At 40.9% G+C, this 20464-nt stretch overlaps 1 protein-coding gene across 1 annotated transcript in view; it reads left to right on the top strand.

Moving 5' to 3' along the window:
* Positions 1-20464, top strand: part of GLDC (glycine decarboxylase) — a 114186-nt gene that overhangs the window by 63286 nt on the left and 30436 nt on the right. The window contains exons 8-16 of the mRNA XM_037798387.1: positions 4839-4935; positions 9449-9554; positions 10434-10573; positions 11147-11227; positions 13670-13767; positions 14265-14349; positions 14523-14564; positions 15496-15638; positions 18328-18403. Coding sequence (XP_037654315.1) covers positions 4839-4935; positions 9449-9554; positions 10434-10573; positions 11147-11227; positions 13670-13767; positions 14265-14349; positions 14523-14564; positions 15496-15638; positions 18328-18403 — 868 coding nt within the window. The remainder of the gene's footprint in view (positions 1-4838; positions 4936-9448; positions 9555-10433; positions 10574-11146; positions 11228-13669; positions 13768-14264; positions 14350-14522; positions 14565-15495; positions 15639-18327; positions 18404-20464) is intronic.

Raw genomic sequence — 20464 nt, 5'->3', positions numbered from 1 at the left:
ATAAAATGAGTTAGGTAGTGTTCCATTTTTTTCAATGTTTTGAAAGAGTTTGAGTAAGATTGGTGTCAGTTCTTTCTGGAAAGTTTGGTAGAATTCCCCTGTGAAGCCATCTGGCCCTGGGCATTTATTTGTGGGAAGATTTTTGATGACTGATTGGATCTCTTTGCTTGTGATGGGTTGGTTGAGGTCTTCTATTTCTTCTCTGGTCAGTCTAGGTTGTTCATATGTTTCCAGGAAATTGTCCATTTCTTCTACATTATCCAGTTTGTTGCCATACAGTTGTTCAAAATATCCTCTTATAATTTTTTTAATTTCTTCAGGATCTGCAGTTATGTCACCTTTTTCATTCATTATTTTGTTTATATGGGTCTTCTCTCTTTTTGATTTTGTCAGTCTAGCTAGGGGCTTGTCAATCTTGTTGATCTTCTCAAAGAACCAACTTTTGGTGATATTTATCCTTTCTATTGTTTTTTTGTTCTCTATGTCATTTATTTCTGCTTTAATCCTTGTTATTTCTTTTCTTCTACTTGGTTTAGGATTGGTTTGCTGTTCATTTTCTAGCTTCTTCAGTTGATCCATTAGTTCTTTGATTTTGGCTCTTTCTTCCTTTTAATATATGCGTTTAGTGCTATAAATTTCCCCCTTAGCACTGCTTTTGCTGCATCCCATAGGTTTTGGTATGTTGTGTTCTCATTTTCATTCGTCTCTATATATTTAGCAATTTCTCTTGCTATTTCTTCTTTAACCCACTGATTGTTTAGGAGTGTGTTGTTTAACCTCCAGGTATTTGTGAATTTTCTAAGTCTCTGATGGTTATTGACTTCTAATTGTATTCCATTGTGGTCAGAGAATGTGCTTTGAATGATTTCAATCTTTTTAAATTTATTGAGGCTTGTTTTATGTCCCAGCATATGATCTATTCTGGAGAAAGTTCCGTGAGCACTAGAAAAGTATGTGTATCCTGGTGATTTGGGATGTAATGTCCTGTAGATGTCTGTTAAATCTAATTCATTTATCAGATTGTTTAGGTTTTCAATTTCCTTATTGGTCTTCTGTCTGGTTGATCTATCTATAGGAGAGAGTGATGTGTTGAAGTCTCCCTCAATTATTGTGGAAACATCAATTGCTTCCTTTAGTTTTGACAATGTTTCTCTCATGTATTTTGTGGCACCTTGATTGGGTGCATAGACATTTACGATTGTTATTTCTTCTTGCTGAATTGCCCCTTTTATTAGTATGTAGTGGCCTTCTTTGTCTCTCAAAACATCCCTGCATTTGAAGTCTATTTTATCTGAGATTAATATTGCTACACCTGCTTTCTTTTGGCTGTAGCTTGCATGAAATATTTTTTTCCATCCTTTCACTTTCAATTTCTTTGTGTCCCTGTGTCTAAGATGAGTCTCTTGTATGCAACATATTGATGGTTCATTTTTTTTGATCCATTCTGCGAATCTATATCTTTTAATTGGGGAGTTTAATCCATTTACATTCAACGTTAAAACCGTGAAGGCATTTCTTGAATCGGCCATCTTATCCTTTGGATTATGTTTGCCATATTTTTCCCTCTCTCTATTAATATCCTTTATTGTACCCATACCGAATCTCTTTAGTACTGAACCTTTCTCCAAGTCTCTCTGTCCTGTCTTTGTTTCTCTGTCTGTAGGGCTCCCTTTAGTATCTCCAGTAGGGCAGGTCTCTTGTTAGCAAATTCTCTCAGCATTTCTTTGTCTGTGAAAAATTTAAGCTCTCCCTCAAATTTGAAGGAGAGCTTTGCTGGATAAAGTATTCTTGGCTGGAAATTCCTCTCTCTCAGAATTTTAAATATATCGTGCCATTGCCTTCTCGCCTCCATGGTGGCTGCTGAGTAGTCACTACTTAGTCTTATGCTGTTTCCTTTGTATGTGGTGAATTGCTTTTCTCTTGCTGCTTTCAGAACTTGCTCCTTCTCTTCTATGTTTGACAGTGTGATCAGTATATGTCTCGGAGTGGGTTTTTTTGGATTTATTCTATTTGGAGTTCGCTGAGCATTTATGATTTGTGTATTTATGTTGTTTAGAAGATTTGGGAAGTTTTCCCCAACAATTTCTTTGAATACTCTTCCTAGACCTTTACCCTTTTCTTCCCCTTCTGGGACACCAATGAGTCTTATATTCGGACGCTTCATATTATCTATCATATCCCTGAGGTCCATTTCGAGTTTTTCAATTTTTTTCCCCATTCTTTCTTTTATGCTTTCATTTTCCATTCTGTCATCTTCCAGGTCACTGATTCGTTGTTCAACTTCCTCTAGTCTTGTACTATGAGTGTCCAGAATCTTTTTAATTTGGTCAACAGTTTCTTTAATTTCCATAAGATCATCCATTTTTTTATTTAGTCTTGCAATGTCTTCTTTATGCTCTTCTAGGGTCTTCTTGATTTCCTTCATATCCCGTACTAGGGTCTCATTGTTCATCTTTAGTTCTTTGAGTAGCTGCTCTAGGTGTGTCTCTTCTGGTCTTTTGATTTGGGTGCTTGGGCTTGGGTTATCCATATCGTCTGGTTTTTTCATATGCTTTATAATTTTCTGTTGTTTTTGGCCTCGTGGCATTTGCTGTCCTTGATAGGGTTCTTTTAGGGTTTGTAGACCAGTTGAAGTCCTTATCTCTAATTTATCAGATATACAGCTTCGTGGAGTACACTTTCTCTAACTAACCAGCAGGTGGCGTCCACGAGCCACCTGTTCTCCACAAGCCAGATCTCCCCCGCTTAGCCTTTTTGGTGAGTGGGGGAGTGAGTCTTGTGGGGCCCAATTGGTGTCCCAAGCTTGCGTGTGTAGTTGGTGTTGCCTGCCCTGTATGTGGGGCGTGTTTCTGGGCAGTCGGGGAGGGGGGGTGGCCCTAACAATCAAATCTCCCTGATGATCCTAGAGTTTTAAAGCTACTGCAATAGTCTAATCCTTCAGTTCAGTCCTGCCACAGTTTGTCTCTGCCACTGACCCACAAGTCTTTGGTATTGGCGTATGGCTCCTGAGACTTGCAAGTGGGCCCCTCTTCCAGGCTGTGCACCCCGGGTCCTCTGTTGAGGGATGACTGTGCTATGTCACAGGTGAGTGCCGTCCCCCCAGGGCAGTTCTGGGCTGCTGGGCTGTGTTGGGAGGCTCCCAGTCTGCTGAAATGATGGCTGAGTGGGGCTCTGTTAATTCACACTGCTCCCCCTTCCCAGCTCTGGGACATTCAGCTGAGGTTGCAGGGAAGGCTAATGTCCACGCCCAGTTTTGTGGTGTGTGCCTGTTATTTGAAGCACTTCCGTCACACTGGGTTGTCTGGGGCAGCTCTGGGCTATGGGGCTGGCGATGGGCAGGAGTGTTTCCTGTCCACCAGGATGGTGGCTGTGAGCGGACACCCCCCTTTTCTTGGGAAGTTGTGTTGTTTAGTGAATTTTCTCAGCCACTGGATTATTGCCTTTTGTCTCAGAGCTCTCTTATTTCTGCTCTTGACTTGACGTGCCCAAATTTCAATTCTTTGAAGCTTTCTGTATTGAGCTTCTTAGAGTAATTGTTTTAGAAAAAGCAAAAAGGATTTAAAAAAAAAAAAAAAAAAAAAAAAAAAAAAAAAAAAAAAAACGGCCCTCCTCAGAGATCTAATGGGTTATTGAAATGCTAATAGACAAAGCAACCAGGGCCATTAAGGAAAGGTGCCCTGGGCAGAGAGATCAGCCTTGCTTCGGGATTTGCATATGCGCCTCAAGGCCTGATCTCCGCCCTTCCCCTTTCTGTGTTCACCAGAACTCCAAAAATCCTCTGCTTTTACTTTGGAGCTTCTCGTGTTGTTTTCCTTCTATGCCCGTCTCCTCTCTGCTGGGCTGGCTGCTCTCAGAGTCTCTGGTGTCTGGCCTCAGTCTATCTATGGTTGGAGTTTGAATCAGTAGAATGAGTTTCCGATGAGAGCAGCCACTGCAATTCTCCCTTCTCCTTCCTGGAGCTGACAGCCCCTCCTCCCCCGGGACTGAGCCTGGCAGGGAGGGGCGCGGGTCCCCTGGCCGCAAAAACTTACAGATTTCGCTGATCTCAGCAGTTCCACGTTTTCATGAGTGTTGTATGAAGTATGCCCAAAGACAGATTGCTCTGTGGTGTCCAGTCCACGCAGTTCCTGGCTTTTTACCTACTTTCCTGGAGGAGTAACTAAAACATACAGCTCACCAGTCTGCCATCTTGCCCCGCCTCCTTTCAGTGTTCTTTTACCACACAAGATCAGGCAGAAGGTTTTCTAATTCAAAAAGTTTAGTTGTTAATTATTGTCATTATACTTGTGTGTTTTTTTTTATATGGAGCATCTTACCTTTCTGAAAAGTGGAACTCCAGAGCTTGATGAAATAAAGGCAAAAAAGTTTGAATCTTTCTGTTTCTCTAAGATCTTTAATTGTATTAGAAAGGGATAAATTTTACGTTAGAGACAAGTGGTAAGCTTATCAACATCCTTAAAAAAATTAGCCATAACAGTTGCTTTAGAATTTCAGTACAGGAATCCTATTTCCTTTGTCGGGTAGTTCCCTTTTTCCATGTCTGCTAAGCAGTTCAGAGCAAAATTTAATCCTCAGTCACCATCATTATATTAGGCTGGGTAATTACTCAGAAATTTCCTTTCGGGTTTCCCAGCCTTATTGCATATATTTTGTGTTTCAAATTCTCAAAGTATAAAGTAAAAATGAGTAGTACTATTTAGAAGAGGAAGGTTTGCAAATTGTACCCAAACAGATTTGCTGCAGTCACTTCTAGTCGGGAATGAAGAAGCAGATCCATTTGGAACAACTCCTGGTGATACGATTACCTGTGCTAACTGGATTCTTTATTCTTGGCCCAGAGATGCCACTGGAAAAGAAGTATATCGTCTTGCTCTTCAAACCAGGGAGCAACATATCCGGAGAGACAAGGCTACCAGCAACATCTGCACAGCTCAGGTAACTCCCATACCTGGCCCGACCACCAAATGCCTCGTAATTGACAGAAATGAGCTACTCATTCATTCACTCATTTGTTCACTCATTCACCACCTGTTGAGCAGTGTGCACATCAGAAATGGCAAGACCTTTTTGGTAGAGAAGCCTCATGGTCTTATCAGAACCAGAATGCAATCTTATTTGCTGGTGTTTAGTGCATGCACATACTTCACCTGTGCATTCACTTCACCCTAAGTGTTTTAATAAAAAAGGAGAACAAAGAACATTAGTTCATATTTTCTCTGAAATCCCGTATTTAGATCTTGAACAAGCTAAGTTTAGCTAAAAGACAAAAACGCCACTCTTTTTTTATTGTGGTAAAATATTTATAACATAAAATTTTCCACTCTAACCAATTTTAAGTGTACAATGATGAAATAAAGGCAAAAAACTTTTGAATCTTTCTGTTTCTTCAAGATCTTTAATTGTATTAGGGAAAAATTTTATGTTAGCGACAAGTGGCATTAATTACATTCACAGCGTTGTGCAATCATCACCATTATCTATTTCCAAAATTTTTCAATACCCTAAACATAGACTACCCATTCAACAATAACTCTCCATTCCCCCACCCCCTAGCCTCTGGTAACCTCTAATTTACTTTCTGCCTCTGAATTTGCTTATTCTAGATGTTTCATATAAGTGGAATCATAGCAATATTTGTTCTCAACTCTTTAATTATTTCTCACATATATTTTATATAAAAGATGGGGATCAGGGTCCCTGGCATTCTTGCCAATGGGGCAGGTTCACTGTGGGTGGTGGCTGGGGCACTGTCTCTTAGGCCTGTGGTGGAGGCCCTCCAGGAATGGGATGGGGAGGGCAAAGGGCAGGTGCTTGAGGCTCCTGTGCTTGAGGATGGTCTTGATAGACATCTAGTGGAGGGGTGGGAAGTGCTTTTACTGGTTACTTATGACAGGCTTTACTGCGTCATCAATGGGGTAAAATAAGAGGCACTCCCTGGGCTCCTAGTCATCCTGGAAATTGCCTTAGAGTTCATATTAGAGGGAGTAGCGATTTCTGAGCCAACTCCTAGGATCGGGAGGGACTACTGAGCATGGGATCCATCCATTCTAGATGCATTTCTTCCATTAAAGGTTGGAGAAAGAGAGAGATGTCAAATGGGAGGTACAACACAGCGCTCTCAGTGTATGGGCCCAAGGAAGTGCTGAGTTCTAGACGGCCCCTCCTGGGAAGCAGTAGACAATAGTGTCTTCTTATAGTTGGTTTTACAGCCATTCGTTTCCAGAGCAGTTAACTCAGTTGGTTTCTTGTATTATTTTTTTTGCTTCAGAAAGGTGGCTGCTGCTTTTCAGATGAGTTATTCCAATATCATAGGAAGGAGCTGGTTGTCATGGACTTTTCCTCTGCTGAACAGCAAATTGATCTTGTTGATGTTGTTTTTCAATTTTATTGTAGTGAGTTACATACAACCCCAAATTTCCCATTTTATCCACTTGCAGGTGTACAATTCAGTGATATTAGTTGTATTCATAATATTGTGCTACCATCACCAACATCCGTCACTCAAGCTTTTTATCACCCCAACCCAAGACCAAAGTGATCCTGATATGATATCTTTCACTTCCATTTGTTGAAATCTCTGCTTAAGTGTTTTCCCTTCCTCTGCTGCTAACTGCTCATGTCTTGTCCTTTCTGCTTATGTTCAGTCTGATCATAAGTGCAGTAAGGGCCTCAGTTTTCTGCTTCAAAGTTTGAAATTCATTTTCCAGGTGAATTTGGGCTGCTTGCAATGAATGTAAGTTATGTTCCTACTTCTTTATTCCTCCCAGTTCATGCATAGCTGACATTTCACATTTAACTTGGATTGTACTTATTCAGCAAGTATTAAAATAATCTTTGCTATAGATATAGCCATGCTTTGTCTGCTCTGATTTTTCATCTTCTTGCTCTGGTGATCATCTCACTCTTAATTGTCTGTTTTATTTTGTGTGTTCTGTTTCATAATTGGTTGCATAAAACAATTACTTGCAAGTCCCGTATCCTCTTTGAAAGCAAGAGATTTTTTTTTGTTAGATTAGATATTACATTTGTTCCCTAAGCCCTGTAAGTCATTCACTCCAGCCTTCTGCTTCTTGTAGCATCTGCTCCATGTTCTTCTCAATCCTGTGCCTTTCTTCTTGAGGACACTGGATTTTTCCGAGTTTTGCATCATTCAGAGTTATTTTTTTTTAATCTTTGAAAGTGTTAACTGAATTCTTTTTTTAATCTTGTAACATTTCTACAGATGTCTGAATTTTTCACCATGCCCCGTTCTTTATATTCTCTTTATTTCTTTGCTCCTGCTTCTACAAGTAGCTTTTTCATTAGCTTTTTCTCAGTTCAACTTTATTGAAGTATAATTTACATGTCATTAGCTTTTAAAAATTCAGATATAATTCACATTCCATTATACACCACCCGCTAGGCAGTGGCTGTTATATACCATTCACAACCAACAATTATATTCTGTTATATACCCTTAAATACCTTGGCCGTTATATACCATTCACAACCCAATCCCTCTCTCCTCCCTGCAGCCCCTTGCAACCACTACTCTACTTTCTTCCTTTGTGGACTTGCCTATTCTGGATATATAAAGGGAATCATACACTGTGTGGCCTTTTGTGCCTGGCCTCTTTCATTTAGCATAATGTCTTCAAGGTTCATCCATGTCAGAACATTTATCAGAACTTCATTCTGTTGTATGGACAAACCACATTTTCCTTATCCATTCATCAATTAATGAACATTTGAGTTAACTCTGCTTTTGGCTGTAATGACTAATGCTACCATGAACATTTGTTTACACGTTTTTGTGTTGGATATATGCTTTTAACTCTCTTGGGTATTTAAGAGTGGAATTACTGGATCATATGGTACGTGTATGTTTAACTTTTTGAGACGAACTTCCAGACTGTTTTCCAAAGTAGCTACACAATTTTACTTTCCCATCAGCAGTGTATGAGACTTCACATTTCTCCACATTCTCGTCAACACTTGTTACTGTCTTTTTTTTTCCTTCAGCCATCCTAATGGTATTTTTTTTTTTAACAATTTTATTCACACATCATATAGTCCATTCTACAGTCAGTGGCTCTTGGTATAATCACATAGTTATGCATTCACCACTACAGTTAATGTGAGAACATTCTCATTTCTTCCAAAGAAAAAAATCCCATACCGCTTATATCCCCCTTTTATTGACATTTAGCTTTGGTATAGTGTCTTTGTTATAATTAATGCAAGAATATTACAATGTTACTGTTAACTATAGACCTTAGTTTACATTAATTGTATTTTTCCCCATATAACACCCTATTTTCAATACCTTGTATTAGTGACATGCGTTTGTTCTAGTTCATGTAAGAACTCTCTTATATTTATACAATTAACCATCATCATTGTCCACTCTAAATTTTGCTAAGTTATACAGTCCCAGTTTTTATCCTCTAGCTTTCCTTCTGGTGACATACATGACTCTAGCCTTCCTCTTTCAACCATACTCACATTCAGCTTTGTTAATTACACTTACAGTATTGTGCCACCATCACACAATATCATGCTATCCATTTCCGAACCTTTGCAATTAAACTTCTTCAACATTCTCTACTCCTTAAGCATTGATTGCCCAATCTCTGTCCTCTGTCCATCTCTTGATAACTTATGCTTTTGACTCTCAGAGTTTGCTCATTATAGTTTGCTCACATTAGTGAGATCCTACAATATTTGTCCTTTTGTTTATTGCTTATCTTGGTCAACATAATGCCCTCAAGGTTCATTCACCTTGTTGGAGTCCTCACGACTTCATTCCTTCCTGTAAAAGCACAATGTTCCATTGCATGTATACACCAGAGTTTGCCCTTCCACTCTTCAGTTGATAGATCCGTGGGCCGCCTCCATCCATTGGCGATGGTGAATAATGCCGCCATAAACATGGGTGTGTCTCATTGTGTTTTGATCTGCATCTCCCCATGGGGAGGGTCCCTTCCCTACTCCCCATGCAGGAACACTCACCAAAACCTCATGGAACCTTTCTCTATCCCTCACCTCTGAGAGATTCTGATGCCACTCCTTTCCATTTTCTGTCATGCTAGAACACACACTTCCCTGAAAATGTTTTTCTGAAACCTTAATCCAATGGTCAAGAGAAATATCTTTACCTGAGAAAGCGACTTTGTTGTCAGCAGGGAATATGCCAGTAGGTTCTGGTTTTTTCTTTCTGCTATATCTACTGCCAACTCACTTTGGTTTTATTTCCCTGGTTCCTGTGTTTTCATCTTTGCCAGTCTTTAGCTATATATTCTCCATTCATCTTTTGATGAATCTTTTGACTTCCATAGAGCGTGCAGGAAATCTGATGCTTCTGTTCTTGTTTGCAATTTTGGTATCCCAAGGTAAATAATTATGCCCTCCCACTAATTGTCTTCCATTGCATTGTTGAATATTCTTTAAGTGCTCTCTGTCCTTTTAGGCCCTCTTGGCGAATATGGCTGCCATGTTTGCCATCTACCATGGTTCCCATGGGCTGGAGCACATTGCTAGGAGAGTACATAATGCCACTTTGATTTTGTCTGAAGGTGAGTCACTTACCTGTTTTAAAACCTTTGGGTATGACATGAGAGATAAATTTGAGTAAATAAAATTGAAAACTCCTTGCATGTCCTATACTGTACACAAAATTAAAAAGCCAAATGAGAAACTAGGAAAAATATTTTCAACATCTATGATAGACTGAATGTTAATATTTTTTAATATAAATAGTTCTTACTCACTCTGCTCCCTCTCTGACCTCAGAAGTGTGTGTTCACCCTGATAGGAAAAAAAAAAAAATGGGCAAGGGACAGGAAATGTAATTTAAAAAGAAATAGGTGTAAAAATAAATGACGAATGTGCATGTGATATTTTAACTTTGGTATTAATCAATGGAATTTCAATTAAAATAAAAGTATTTCTCTTATTACAATGGCAAAGATTAAAAAGAATGCTGATACCATATTGGTATGAACTTTATGAAGGGCACTTAAAAAATATTTATCAAAGTCTTAGAGTTATGCCTACAGTTTGATCAAGAAGTTCTACTTCTGGGGAAGTTATCTGAAGGAAATAATCACATAAATATGTAAATGTGACCATTGAAATATCGTTTACCATAGCGCAATATTGACAATGGCCTAACTGTTCAATAGTAAGTGATTAATTAAATTACGGTACATCCATATGTTAGAATATTGTAAAAATATTAAAAACAGTTATGGATGTAGATCTGTGGAAGAGCAAAGATGTTCATAATATATTAAAATTATAAAAAGAAGTGTATCACACATACACAACACATGCACCACTTCTAGAGAATATACACAAGGTAGTGGTAGCATTTACCTTTTTATTTCTCTGTGACATGTCAGTGGCTGAGAAGCAGGTTTCTCTATCATTTGTGGCTCTCCTATCTTGTCTAGGTCTCAAGCGAGCCGGGCATCAACTCCAGCACGACTTGTTCTTTGACACTTTGAAGATTCAGTGTGGCTGCTCAGTGAAAGAAGTCTTGGACAGGGCTGCTCAACAGCAAATCAATTTTCGGGTCTTTGAGGATGGCACAGTAAGTCAAACATTAAATGTTTTCACAAATTGTCTAAATTTTCATGAGTTTTTCATCAAAAGCTTTCCTCTATATTTTAAAAATCCATAGTGGAACTTTGATTGGTCACAGTCTAGTTTTTTGTATGCATTTTTCATTGCCAATTCAGAACACCATGACTGTTTCAAAGAAGGGAAAAAGTCCTTAGTTCTCCTATAGACTGTGTTTTCATATATGTGACTCAAAGGCACATATTTCATAATATTCTTCTGTTCACAACATTACTGTTCAAGGGAAAGATTGTAATAAGTAAAGTAGGTTAAGGGAAGAAAAAGGTAAACATATCTAGTACCACACAGGAATGACCTGTAGCCATTAGACCCTGAGCTGGCTTGCAAAACTCTAAACTGTGCAAAGTCTGACATTAGTCCAGTCAGCTTACCTAAGGGCCAACCTGGATATAATGGTACACTGATATTTTGGACTCACTGAGAGTTTTGTCAGCACCTTCTCACCTTTTGACCTCTTTTAGGATTTCTCCATTGGTCTCTGAGTTTAGAGCTGATGCTTTCCCTTTGTTTTTTGTTTCCATAGCTTGGTATTTCTCTTGATGAAACAGTCAATGAGAAAGATCTGGATGACTTGTTGTGGATCTTTGGCTGTGAATCTTCTGCAGTAAGTAGAAATAAAAACAAATATTCCTCATGATGGCTATTCTAGGTGGTATGAGAGATGGCTTTGCCTCTTGTGGGCCTAAGTGTGAGGGAGAGGGGGCCCAGGTGTGACACTGGTGGTCCTGCTGTTCAGGTAATGCCACTGACTGTCCCTTGCTACTGTGGCAGCCAACAGCTAGGGGTCACTGTTGAGGGGCCCTGGCCAGCATCATGAAGCCAGGTTCATTGGAAGTATTGTGAATTGTGTTTAACAGAAGCTGTCCCTAATACAAAGATGATGCTGGCTAGGTTGTTTCTTAGAAAATTATGATATTTATTCATTCAACAGATATTGATTGAGGACCTAATATGTGCCAGGTACTAATTATGCTAGAGCCTGAGGATATAGTAGTGAGTGAAGCATGGTTTCTGCTTTCATGGAGCTTACAGTCTAATGGGGATACAGACAAACAAGCACAAAATTACAACCCAGGTGACATGTTATGAGGGAGGATGTGTGAAATGCTCTGTGAGCACAGAGGACGAGCGTCTTACTAAGACTTGGAAGAAGCTGTCAAAGCTGAGACCTGTAAGATGGGTAGGAATCATCCAGAACAAGTTGGTGCAACAGAGGAGAAGGGGGATGGAGTTAGAGGTGTTCTAGCCACTGGGAAAAGCAGCACAAAGGCTTGCAGGAGAAAGACTATATGAGCTTTTAAGCAGTGCGGGATGACTAAGTTTGTTTCTAATATAATAGCAGGTACAGGTGAGGTGGAACATTAAGATTCCATGAAATAAGAGCGAGAGAGAGAGCAGTGAGCTGCTACCTAGACCAGGGTGTTAATTGCAACACTGTATACCCACTGCACTTAGTGAGCCAGCACTTAGTAAGTATTTGTTGAATGAATAAATGGAAGGAGGCATTCACTGTAGAAGTAGAAATAGCTTCAGGAGCACTGAAAGGTGCTGTCCTGGTTGTGCCCTGTTTGAGAGAGGAGTTCTGTGTCAGAAAACAATTGTAAATCATCAAAGAAGCATCGGTGATGTTCTCTTAAACTTTAATTAATAATCAGGACCGAATAAGCTCCTTCCCTCTAGAAGTCTGCTCTAAAGTTAATTACAGGTATGTGTTCCATGTGTTTGAATAATACTTACGGGCCACTCACCAGGGGCTGTAGATGGCCATGCTGTCAGGAGGGGACAGAACGGGAGCAAGCAATGTATGCTATTAGAACTGTTCTCAAAGATGTAAGAGCAGCATTAAGTGAGAATCCTTACTCAAGTGTTATAGCATATTTTTCCCTCTTTTTAAAATGTATTGGGGTGACATCTATAACATAAAATTTGCCATTTTAACCATTTTTAAGTGGCAGTGATTACATTGAGAATGTTGTGGTCCCGTCATCCCCATCCATTATCAAAACTTTCAACACCCCAAACTCAGTGGCTATTAAGCAATAACTCCCATTTCCCCTCTCTTCAGCTCCTGGTAACCTGTAATAATCTAATTTCTGTCTGTGAATTTGCTTATTCTAGGTATTTCATTAAAGTGGAGTCATACAATATTTATCCTTTCGTGTCTGTCACTTAGTGTAATGTTTTCAAGGTTCAAATATATTGTAGCATGTATCAGAACTTCATTAACTTTTTTTTTTTAACATTTTTCTCAAAGCATTTATGTTTGCATTCCTCCACATATCATGATTAGATATAAATATAATGTTTCTTAAAGCAGCAGAAACTTGATTGTCCACATTCAACAGAAGTTTTGTTATTTATGTACATGGACTGCATGAGAGTTCAAGGATGGGTGGTGGAATGTCATAGAATTTTGGCATTGTTTGGGACTCGGTGTCTAATTTAACTTGCTTCTGATTTGTGAGTCCCTTTTACTTCTGCTCAGTCTCTGCATCAACAGCTCAGTTGAGCATCTTCTACCATGAGAGTAACTATGCCAGGCTGTGATGGCTCTAATTATTAGAGAGTTTCCTTATACAGAGTTAAAACAAGCCCCAGAACCTACAACCTAGTTATCTTGACTCTGTTTTGTGGAATCACAGAGGAAAAGGCCTCTAAGGACTTCATTCCTTTATAATGGCTGAATAATACTGCATTATAGGTATATAACACTATTTCTTGATCCATTCATCTGTTGATGACATGGCAACTTTTTGGATAGCTCTTTAAATTAATATTATTGGAACTTGCTTCATTACTCAGTCAACACAAGGGAGGTATTTTTCCTGTGGCAAAGATCAACAGAACTTAAAAATGGTGATCTGCAGAATTGCCACAATTCACGACTCCTGACTCCAGTTACCACAGCATGCCAAATGCACAGTTGGGTGATTTCCTGTGCCCTGTGAGAATACACACTTGCGTTCTTCAGCCCTGAAGCCAGGATGCCTATACGTGGTTCTAGTCACATTTCCTGCCTTTTAGTTTCTGTGGTCTCTCCATGCAGGAACTGGTTGCTGAAAGTATGGGAGAGGAGCTGAGAGGTATCCTAGGAACAGCTTTCAAGAGAACTAGCCCATTTCTCACACACCAGGTGTTTAACAGGTTTGTGTGGCTTGTGTGACTTCTCTATTTTGTGCTGCGGCAGTCGGCAAGGAAGCACGATAGGTACCCCTTCTGACTCCGACTGATGTGGCCTGGTTCACTAAGAAATCATGGCTGTAGGGATCCCCTTCCTGACTTGGAGCAGTATTCCTTGTTGCCTGGTAGGCTGTCTTCCCTGGCACCGTAACCCCTAACCCAGCTTGCCAGGAAGTGGGGAGTTTGGATTTATAGTTGTCAGGCTGAAGTTGGCACCAGGATCTTGATCGCATCTTCTTCCCAACCTTACTCTCACTCCCACAACAGCTCATTGTCTGGGTGTACTCCGCAGTCCGTGATGGTTCCATGCCCTTCCCTCTGATGCATTATTAATGTGTTGCCCATGATCCAATTTGATCTGTATTTTGAAGACAGAGCTCAGTGTGTCTCACCTTTCAGGAGGATGTATTTGGGCTCCTATCTAGTTTTATTGGCCCTAATCATGTGTTTTATGTTCACAGCTATCACTCAGAAACAAATATCGTTCGGTATATGAAGAAATTAGAAAACAAAGACATTTCACTTGTTCACAGCATGATTCCACTGGTAGTTATTACCTTTCATCCCACTTCCAATCCCACCCTGAGCCCCACCTCTTTGGGTCATATCTAATATGCTGCAAGAGGACTGAAGGGGTAGGTGTGGGTGGAGATGGGAGGGTTGGTAGACAGACTGTAGAAAGTCACTAATGTGATACATTTTGGATGTGCCTCTTAAAGGGATCCTGCACCATGAAGCTCAACAGTTCATCTGAACTAAGAGTAAGTAGGTCACTTCTATTAAGAGGATACTTGGCAGGGGCAGTGTTCTAGTTTGTACATAAGCAGATAACTGGATAAAACTACTGAGAATGTGATTTAATAATCCTTTACGTTGCTATTCGACAATCCTGGGGGAATCCTAGTATTTCCTAAAACTTGATCATTTAAATTCATAGGTAAAAACATTAATGTTTTCCTACCCTACTTTAAAAAAAAAATAAAACCTGCCATGTTAAAGGCTTTTATTGTATCAGTTTGTGGTTGTTAAGCTCAGGAAGAATTAAGAACCTTAAGCCTTCTTTCTAGAAATCCACTCACTGTGCCAGAAGAGACTTGAGGTTTTAATTTATTCCTTGTGTCAACAGAAGATTTGTGTAACCTGCTGTTGTGGTTGGCAGGAGTCTACTAGGCCTGGATGCTAACTCGTTCCTTTTATATCTTAGGATTATTATGAAGTGATATCATGCAAAGGAAATCATTTTGTATAGTGATAGGAAAGGTTTTTCTATGTCCTTTTACTTTTGTGTTTTGCTCTGCCTAATGAAGAAAGAGAATAATATATGTGCTGGGTAAGAGTTTAATTAAATTCTACCTGAGAAAACTCATTGGCCTTCATGGTTATAAACCTGTTTTTGGGTCTTTTTGTTCCTAAAACAAAAAGGAACAAAAAGGCTCCCGAACAGGCCTCTTTTCTGGGCCTCTGTGTCCCACATTTAAAATGAGAATAGCAGTAGGAACTATCTCATAATACTGTGGGGAGACATCAATGAATTAATAAATTTTAAGTGCTGAGAGCAGTGCCTGGCACATGGCAGGCAGTCTTTGTGTTAGCCATTACTACTATCATCATCATCACCATAGTTACATTATTAAAGGAATTTTGGTATTACTATTAAATATTGCATATGCTTTCTCCCCTCTTGCTCTTCAGCCTATCACATGGAAAGAATTTGCAAACATCCACCCCTTTGTGCCTCTGGACCAAGCTCAAGGGTACCAACAACTTTTCCAAGAGCTTGAGAAAGATTTGTGTGAAATCACAGGCTATGATCGATTCTCTTTCCAGCCTAACAGGTAAGGGGATTTCTTTTCCCGTTGCTTCAGTTATCTATTGTATAACAACCCACTCTAAAGCTCAGGTTTAAATAGCCATTTATTATTATGCATGATTTTGTGGGTTGACTGGGCAGTTCCACTTCATGTAGTGTGGGTTGGGGTGGTGGAATGGCTGAGGCCTAAATATTAGTAAGAAGCCAGATAGACAAAGATTTAGGGGAGGAGCTTTCCAGCAGAAGGATCATCTAGGGCAAAAACCCAAGGCAGGAATTGATTTGATATATTTCAGGAATGGAAGCAGGCCTGGATGGTCGGAGGATAGTGAGCAAGGAAAGGATGGTAGAGGATGCTGGTGTAGAGGTGGGGAGAGGTCACCGATCACATGGGGATTTGTAGGCCATGGTAAGGAGCTGGATTAGTGGCTTTGGGGAAGGCTTTGTGGAAGTGGTGGGATTGAGGAGGATCTACTTGCAGAATGGGTAAGATTTGGCTGGTGGGAGGGGGAAAGGAGGACTATCCAGGTTGAGGGGTTGTGGAACAGCTCATTCAAATTCTGACTTAACCCATCTGCAGTGCCCGAGCTACAGAGTGGTCAGGCTTGTGGGACTGCTGTGATGATGATGGTGATGGTGACAGCTGCCAGTACTTAATGAGCATGTGCCTTGTGCCAGATACAGTGTTAAATACTTTACAAGGATTATCTCATTACTTATCCCATTTGCCCTATTTCATGGGTACAATTATTATCCCCATTTTATAGATGAGAACCCAGAGGCACGGGGAGAGGCTAAGTAACTAGTAGTGTGAGTGGTTTGCTGAAGCGTGGCATGTTCATTTTCCTGTTCCCAAAATAATAATACAAAACATCATATGGGCCAGAACTTGTTTCTCAGAAGCCAGGAAAACAGAAGACCAGTGCTTGCCTATCTCCCTGGAAGAGAGCAGAGAGAGGCAAAGCTGACTCAGTCTGATGAGGAACTGGGTGCCCCAGTTTTTACAGGGGACAAGCCTTCTTTTATGTTTAGCTAAATCTCCTAGTCCAATCATCTGGACAAGGGTTCTGTGAGGGAGAACCAGTGTTTGCCCCACGATGCTCTGAACCTGCTGGAGAGCACAGAGTGCTCAGAGGTTCGGAACACACGGCTTCTCAGACACCCTTCCTGACGTCTCTATCTGTCACCGTTGGCTATTTGGACATGTAACTACTCTGACCTTAGCTTCTTCATGTGCAAAACGGGGGTGATGGTACCCACCTCGTGGGGGTATTGTGTACCATAATGATGTAAAATACCTGGTCATGATACGAACACCACCACCCACTGACCTGTGCTTACTTGGTGCAGGGGAAGTGCTTAATTAATGGAGCAGTTTATACTTATTATTATCACCAGTCAGCCCATCCCAGCCTCGTCTTTTGCTCTGTGGTTCCCACACTGGAAAGCACCTTTCTTTTCTCTCTCCACCCAGCTCTAAGCCCTGAACCCCCAGGTTTTATCCCTGTTCTCTGGCATCTTCTCATGCTGAGTCTGCTGACACCAAACTGTCAACACTCCTACACTAGTTTGCAAAACTTTCAAAACTGCCCCATTGCAGTGTCCCCTCATGACACACACACACACACACACACACACAGGCACACACAAATTCCAATGCTCTATATTTTAGCTTTCAGTTTGGAAATAAAAGAGTATGTTATTTCTTCAGCCTTATGCTTTTAGAGAATGAGCACATATAATGGGATGATCAGAAGAGATGAACCCTAAGACCACTCAGCTTTCCCAAGTCCAAGGATGGTGTAATTTTGTGGAACGGAGGACACGCATTTTGAATGAACAAAAAAAGCCTATTACTCACTTCCCTTTCCTTCTCGCACAAAGTACTGGGAACATTAAGTAACCGTTTACGATTGACTCAGCCTTGGTCTCAGGAATGTCAGCCACTGAGTATATTCTAAAAGTGGTGCCTTCCAGGAGTGTCTGAGTGTGGCTGGCTTGCAGCAGCCATCTGTGTACTCTCATATGTTGGGGCCTGGGGAAGCTACCCCCGAGAATGAGTACAAAAGATGCCACAGTAAAAGTACCTTGTTTCTTTGGGGGTATTCTAGTCCCTGAATAAATATCTGATGATATTAAGAAATTACCAGTTGTTTTAGGTGTGATACTGGTATTGTAGTTATCTTTTAAAGAAACAGTTCTCCTTTGAAAGGTACATATTGAAGTTTTTACTGATGAAACGATATGATGCTTGGGATTGGCTTCAAAATTATCTACTTCCAAGTGAGGGTGGGGTATTAGTGAAGGATGTAGTTGTAACAAGATTTAACATAAATTGCTAATTGTTAAAGGTGCTCATAAGTACACAGGGGTTCTTTACACTCTTCTATTTTTGTAGAATTTGGAAATTTTCTTTTATAAAAAAAATTTTTTTAAGTGCGTGGTCCCGTGTGAGGGCCCAAAAGGCCCACCTTTGAGTCGGGGTGGGTGCGCATCAGTGCCGGAACCAGGTGCTGATCCTGGTTGCTCAAGTTCCTTTGGTCTGCAAGGCCTTGCGGCGCACACAGAAAATCCCTCCTGGGCTTTCTCCCTAGTGCCGGGAGAGTGACTTTGTGTCACACAGTGGAGAACGCGGGACCGGTGTGTGCTGCATGAATGTAGAGTAAGTGAAAGCGCAGCTGCCGGCAGCCCTGAGCCCTCCCTTTGTCTTGCAGCGGAGCCCAGGGGGAGTACGCCGGCCTGGCCACCATCCGGGCCTACTTAGACGGGAAAGGCGAGCGGCACCGCACGGTGAGTACGGACGCGAGGCGCTTTCCCACCAGGGGGCGCCAGCGCGCCCTGCGCTCAGGCTCCCTGCGCCCGCCCGCCCTTCTGCGGGAGGCTCCCTCGGAGCATGCTTGGAGGCAGGTGGGGAACATGTAATAAAGAAGCAAAGTTCTGTAAGCTGACAATTATAATCCTTGCCTCTGACACGTTTAGCTTCACCATTTCAAGGGAAAACATTCAGAGTGAAGGCTTTTGCTCAACCCCAGGATGTAAAATTTGAGCCAGTTGGCTGTGGAACTGTAAAGGGGGAAAGGGGCAGGAATGTGGCCTGGATGAAGGGCGGAGACTATGCTTTAATTCTTTTGTAGCCCCTACTGTGCCTAAGCACAGTTCTGGTCATATGTGTGCTCAAAAATATTTACTGAATAAATAAAGTCTCCATAGATGATTCTCAGCTGTAAGCACAAAAAAGACATGATGCAGAGTTCACGGTTCTGCCTCATCAAGGAGGTCGCCAGGGTCCAAACTGCCTCTTGGGGCCCTGGTGGGGACCAGCAGGTGCCAATGGCCTTGGCCGGATTCTACTAATCCCCAGTGGCATTGCCTTTGCTAGCGGATGACATAACACAGTCTTCAAAGTGTGGCGGAAGGAGGCCTGTGTTTCTGGCTCCTTTGTTTTGGTGATGGCTGACCCTAAGCTAGGGCTTCTGCTGAACTAGAGTTCTTGGAGCAGAGGCAGGAGTCAGAGGCAGGACAAAAGCAGCTGCTGGTCCAAGGAGAGTTAGAGAAGAAGGTGTGGGGTTGGTTCCTGCTGCCCACATAAGTAGGCTAGGTGGGTAGTGGCCCAATCTTACCAGTTCATGGTTTCATCAAAACTGGAAGATCATTTATGGCTGGTTGCCTGGATTTTTTTTTTTTTTTAATTCAATTTTATTGAGATATATTCACATACCATGCAGTCATACAAAGTGTACATTCAATTGTTCGAAGTATAGTTGTGCATTCATCACCAAATTTAAGTTTTTGAACATTTTCATTACCACACACACAAAAATAATAAGAATAAAAATTAAAGTGAAAACAGAGTAAAAAAGAACACTGGGTACCACCCCCACCCCTCATTTTTCTACTCATCCATCCATACACTAGACAAAGGGGAATGTGGTCCATATGGCTTTCCCAATCACAATGTCACCCCTCATAAGCTACATTGTTATACAATTGTCTTCAAGATTCAAGGGTTCTGGGTTGTAGTTTGATAGTTTCAGGTATTGACTGCTAGCTATTCCAATTCATTAGAACCTGAAACTGGTTGTCTATATTGTGCATAAGAGTGCCCACCAGAGTGACCTCGGCTCCTTTTGGAATCTCTCTGCCACTGTTGGTTGCCTGGATTTTGCAATGAAGAATTTCAATACTACTTCACTTGCCTTTCAAGAAAAAGAACCTTCTCTCTTTCTTTCCTTTGCTTAGCCATTCTGAACCCACAGGTATGTCTCCTTTGCCCTGGTTGGGGCATAGGATTGATTTTTTAAAGATTTTTGAAAAACAGGACATTCATTTATTCAGTAAATTATTGAATAGCAGCTACATGCAAAACAGTTTATCTCCAGAGGGAGATGAAGTGATCAATCAGACAGATACGGACTCTAAAAATACAACTTTGGTTTTTTCACTTGGGTTTTCTTGTGAAAGTAAATTCTTTTTCTTAGAAAGTAAATTCTTAACTTTCTAAGAAAGGGCCAGTTTAGAATTATGACAGCTCTTCTGACCTTAAACCCTCAGCAATTTCATAGCATGAGAAAGAAACAGGTGTTCCAGTTGTTCAGTGAAAGGATGTCAGGTGACCTGCATTAAAAATTCCCTCTGTGGTTTTCCCTTCCTGGCTTCCATGTACTGAGGTAGCCCCCGAAACTCCTCTTTTACCACAAGTTGTCTGAGAATTCTGGAAAGGGCACTTTTCATTCTGTATCACTGTCTCTATGTTGTTCTCCCACCTTTACCCCCGTCCTCCGTTCTCACCTGTGCTTTACAGAAAGAGCCACGTGTTGGTGTGTGTGAAGAGCCAGTGGCTACCTAAAGCCA

The sequence above is a fragment of the Choloepus didactylus genome, chromosome 10 (assembly GCF_015220235.1).
Source record: "Choloepus didactylus isolate mChoDid1 chromosome 10, mChoDid1.pri, whole genome shotgun sequence".
In the NCBI taxonomy this organism is placed as follows: domain Eukaryota; kingdom Metazoa; phylum Chordata; class Mammalia; order Pilosa; family Megalonychidae; genus Choloepus; species Choloepus didactylus.
Note: the sequence above shows the minus strand (reverse complement) of the source record. Positions and strands in the feature narration are given on the sequence as shown.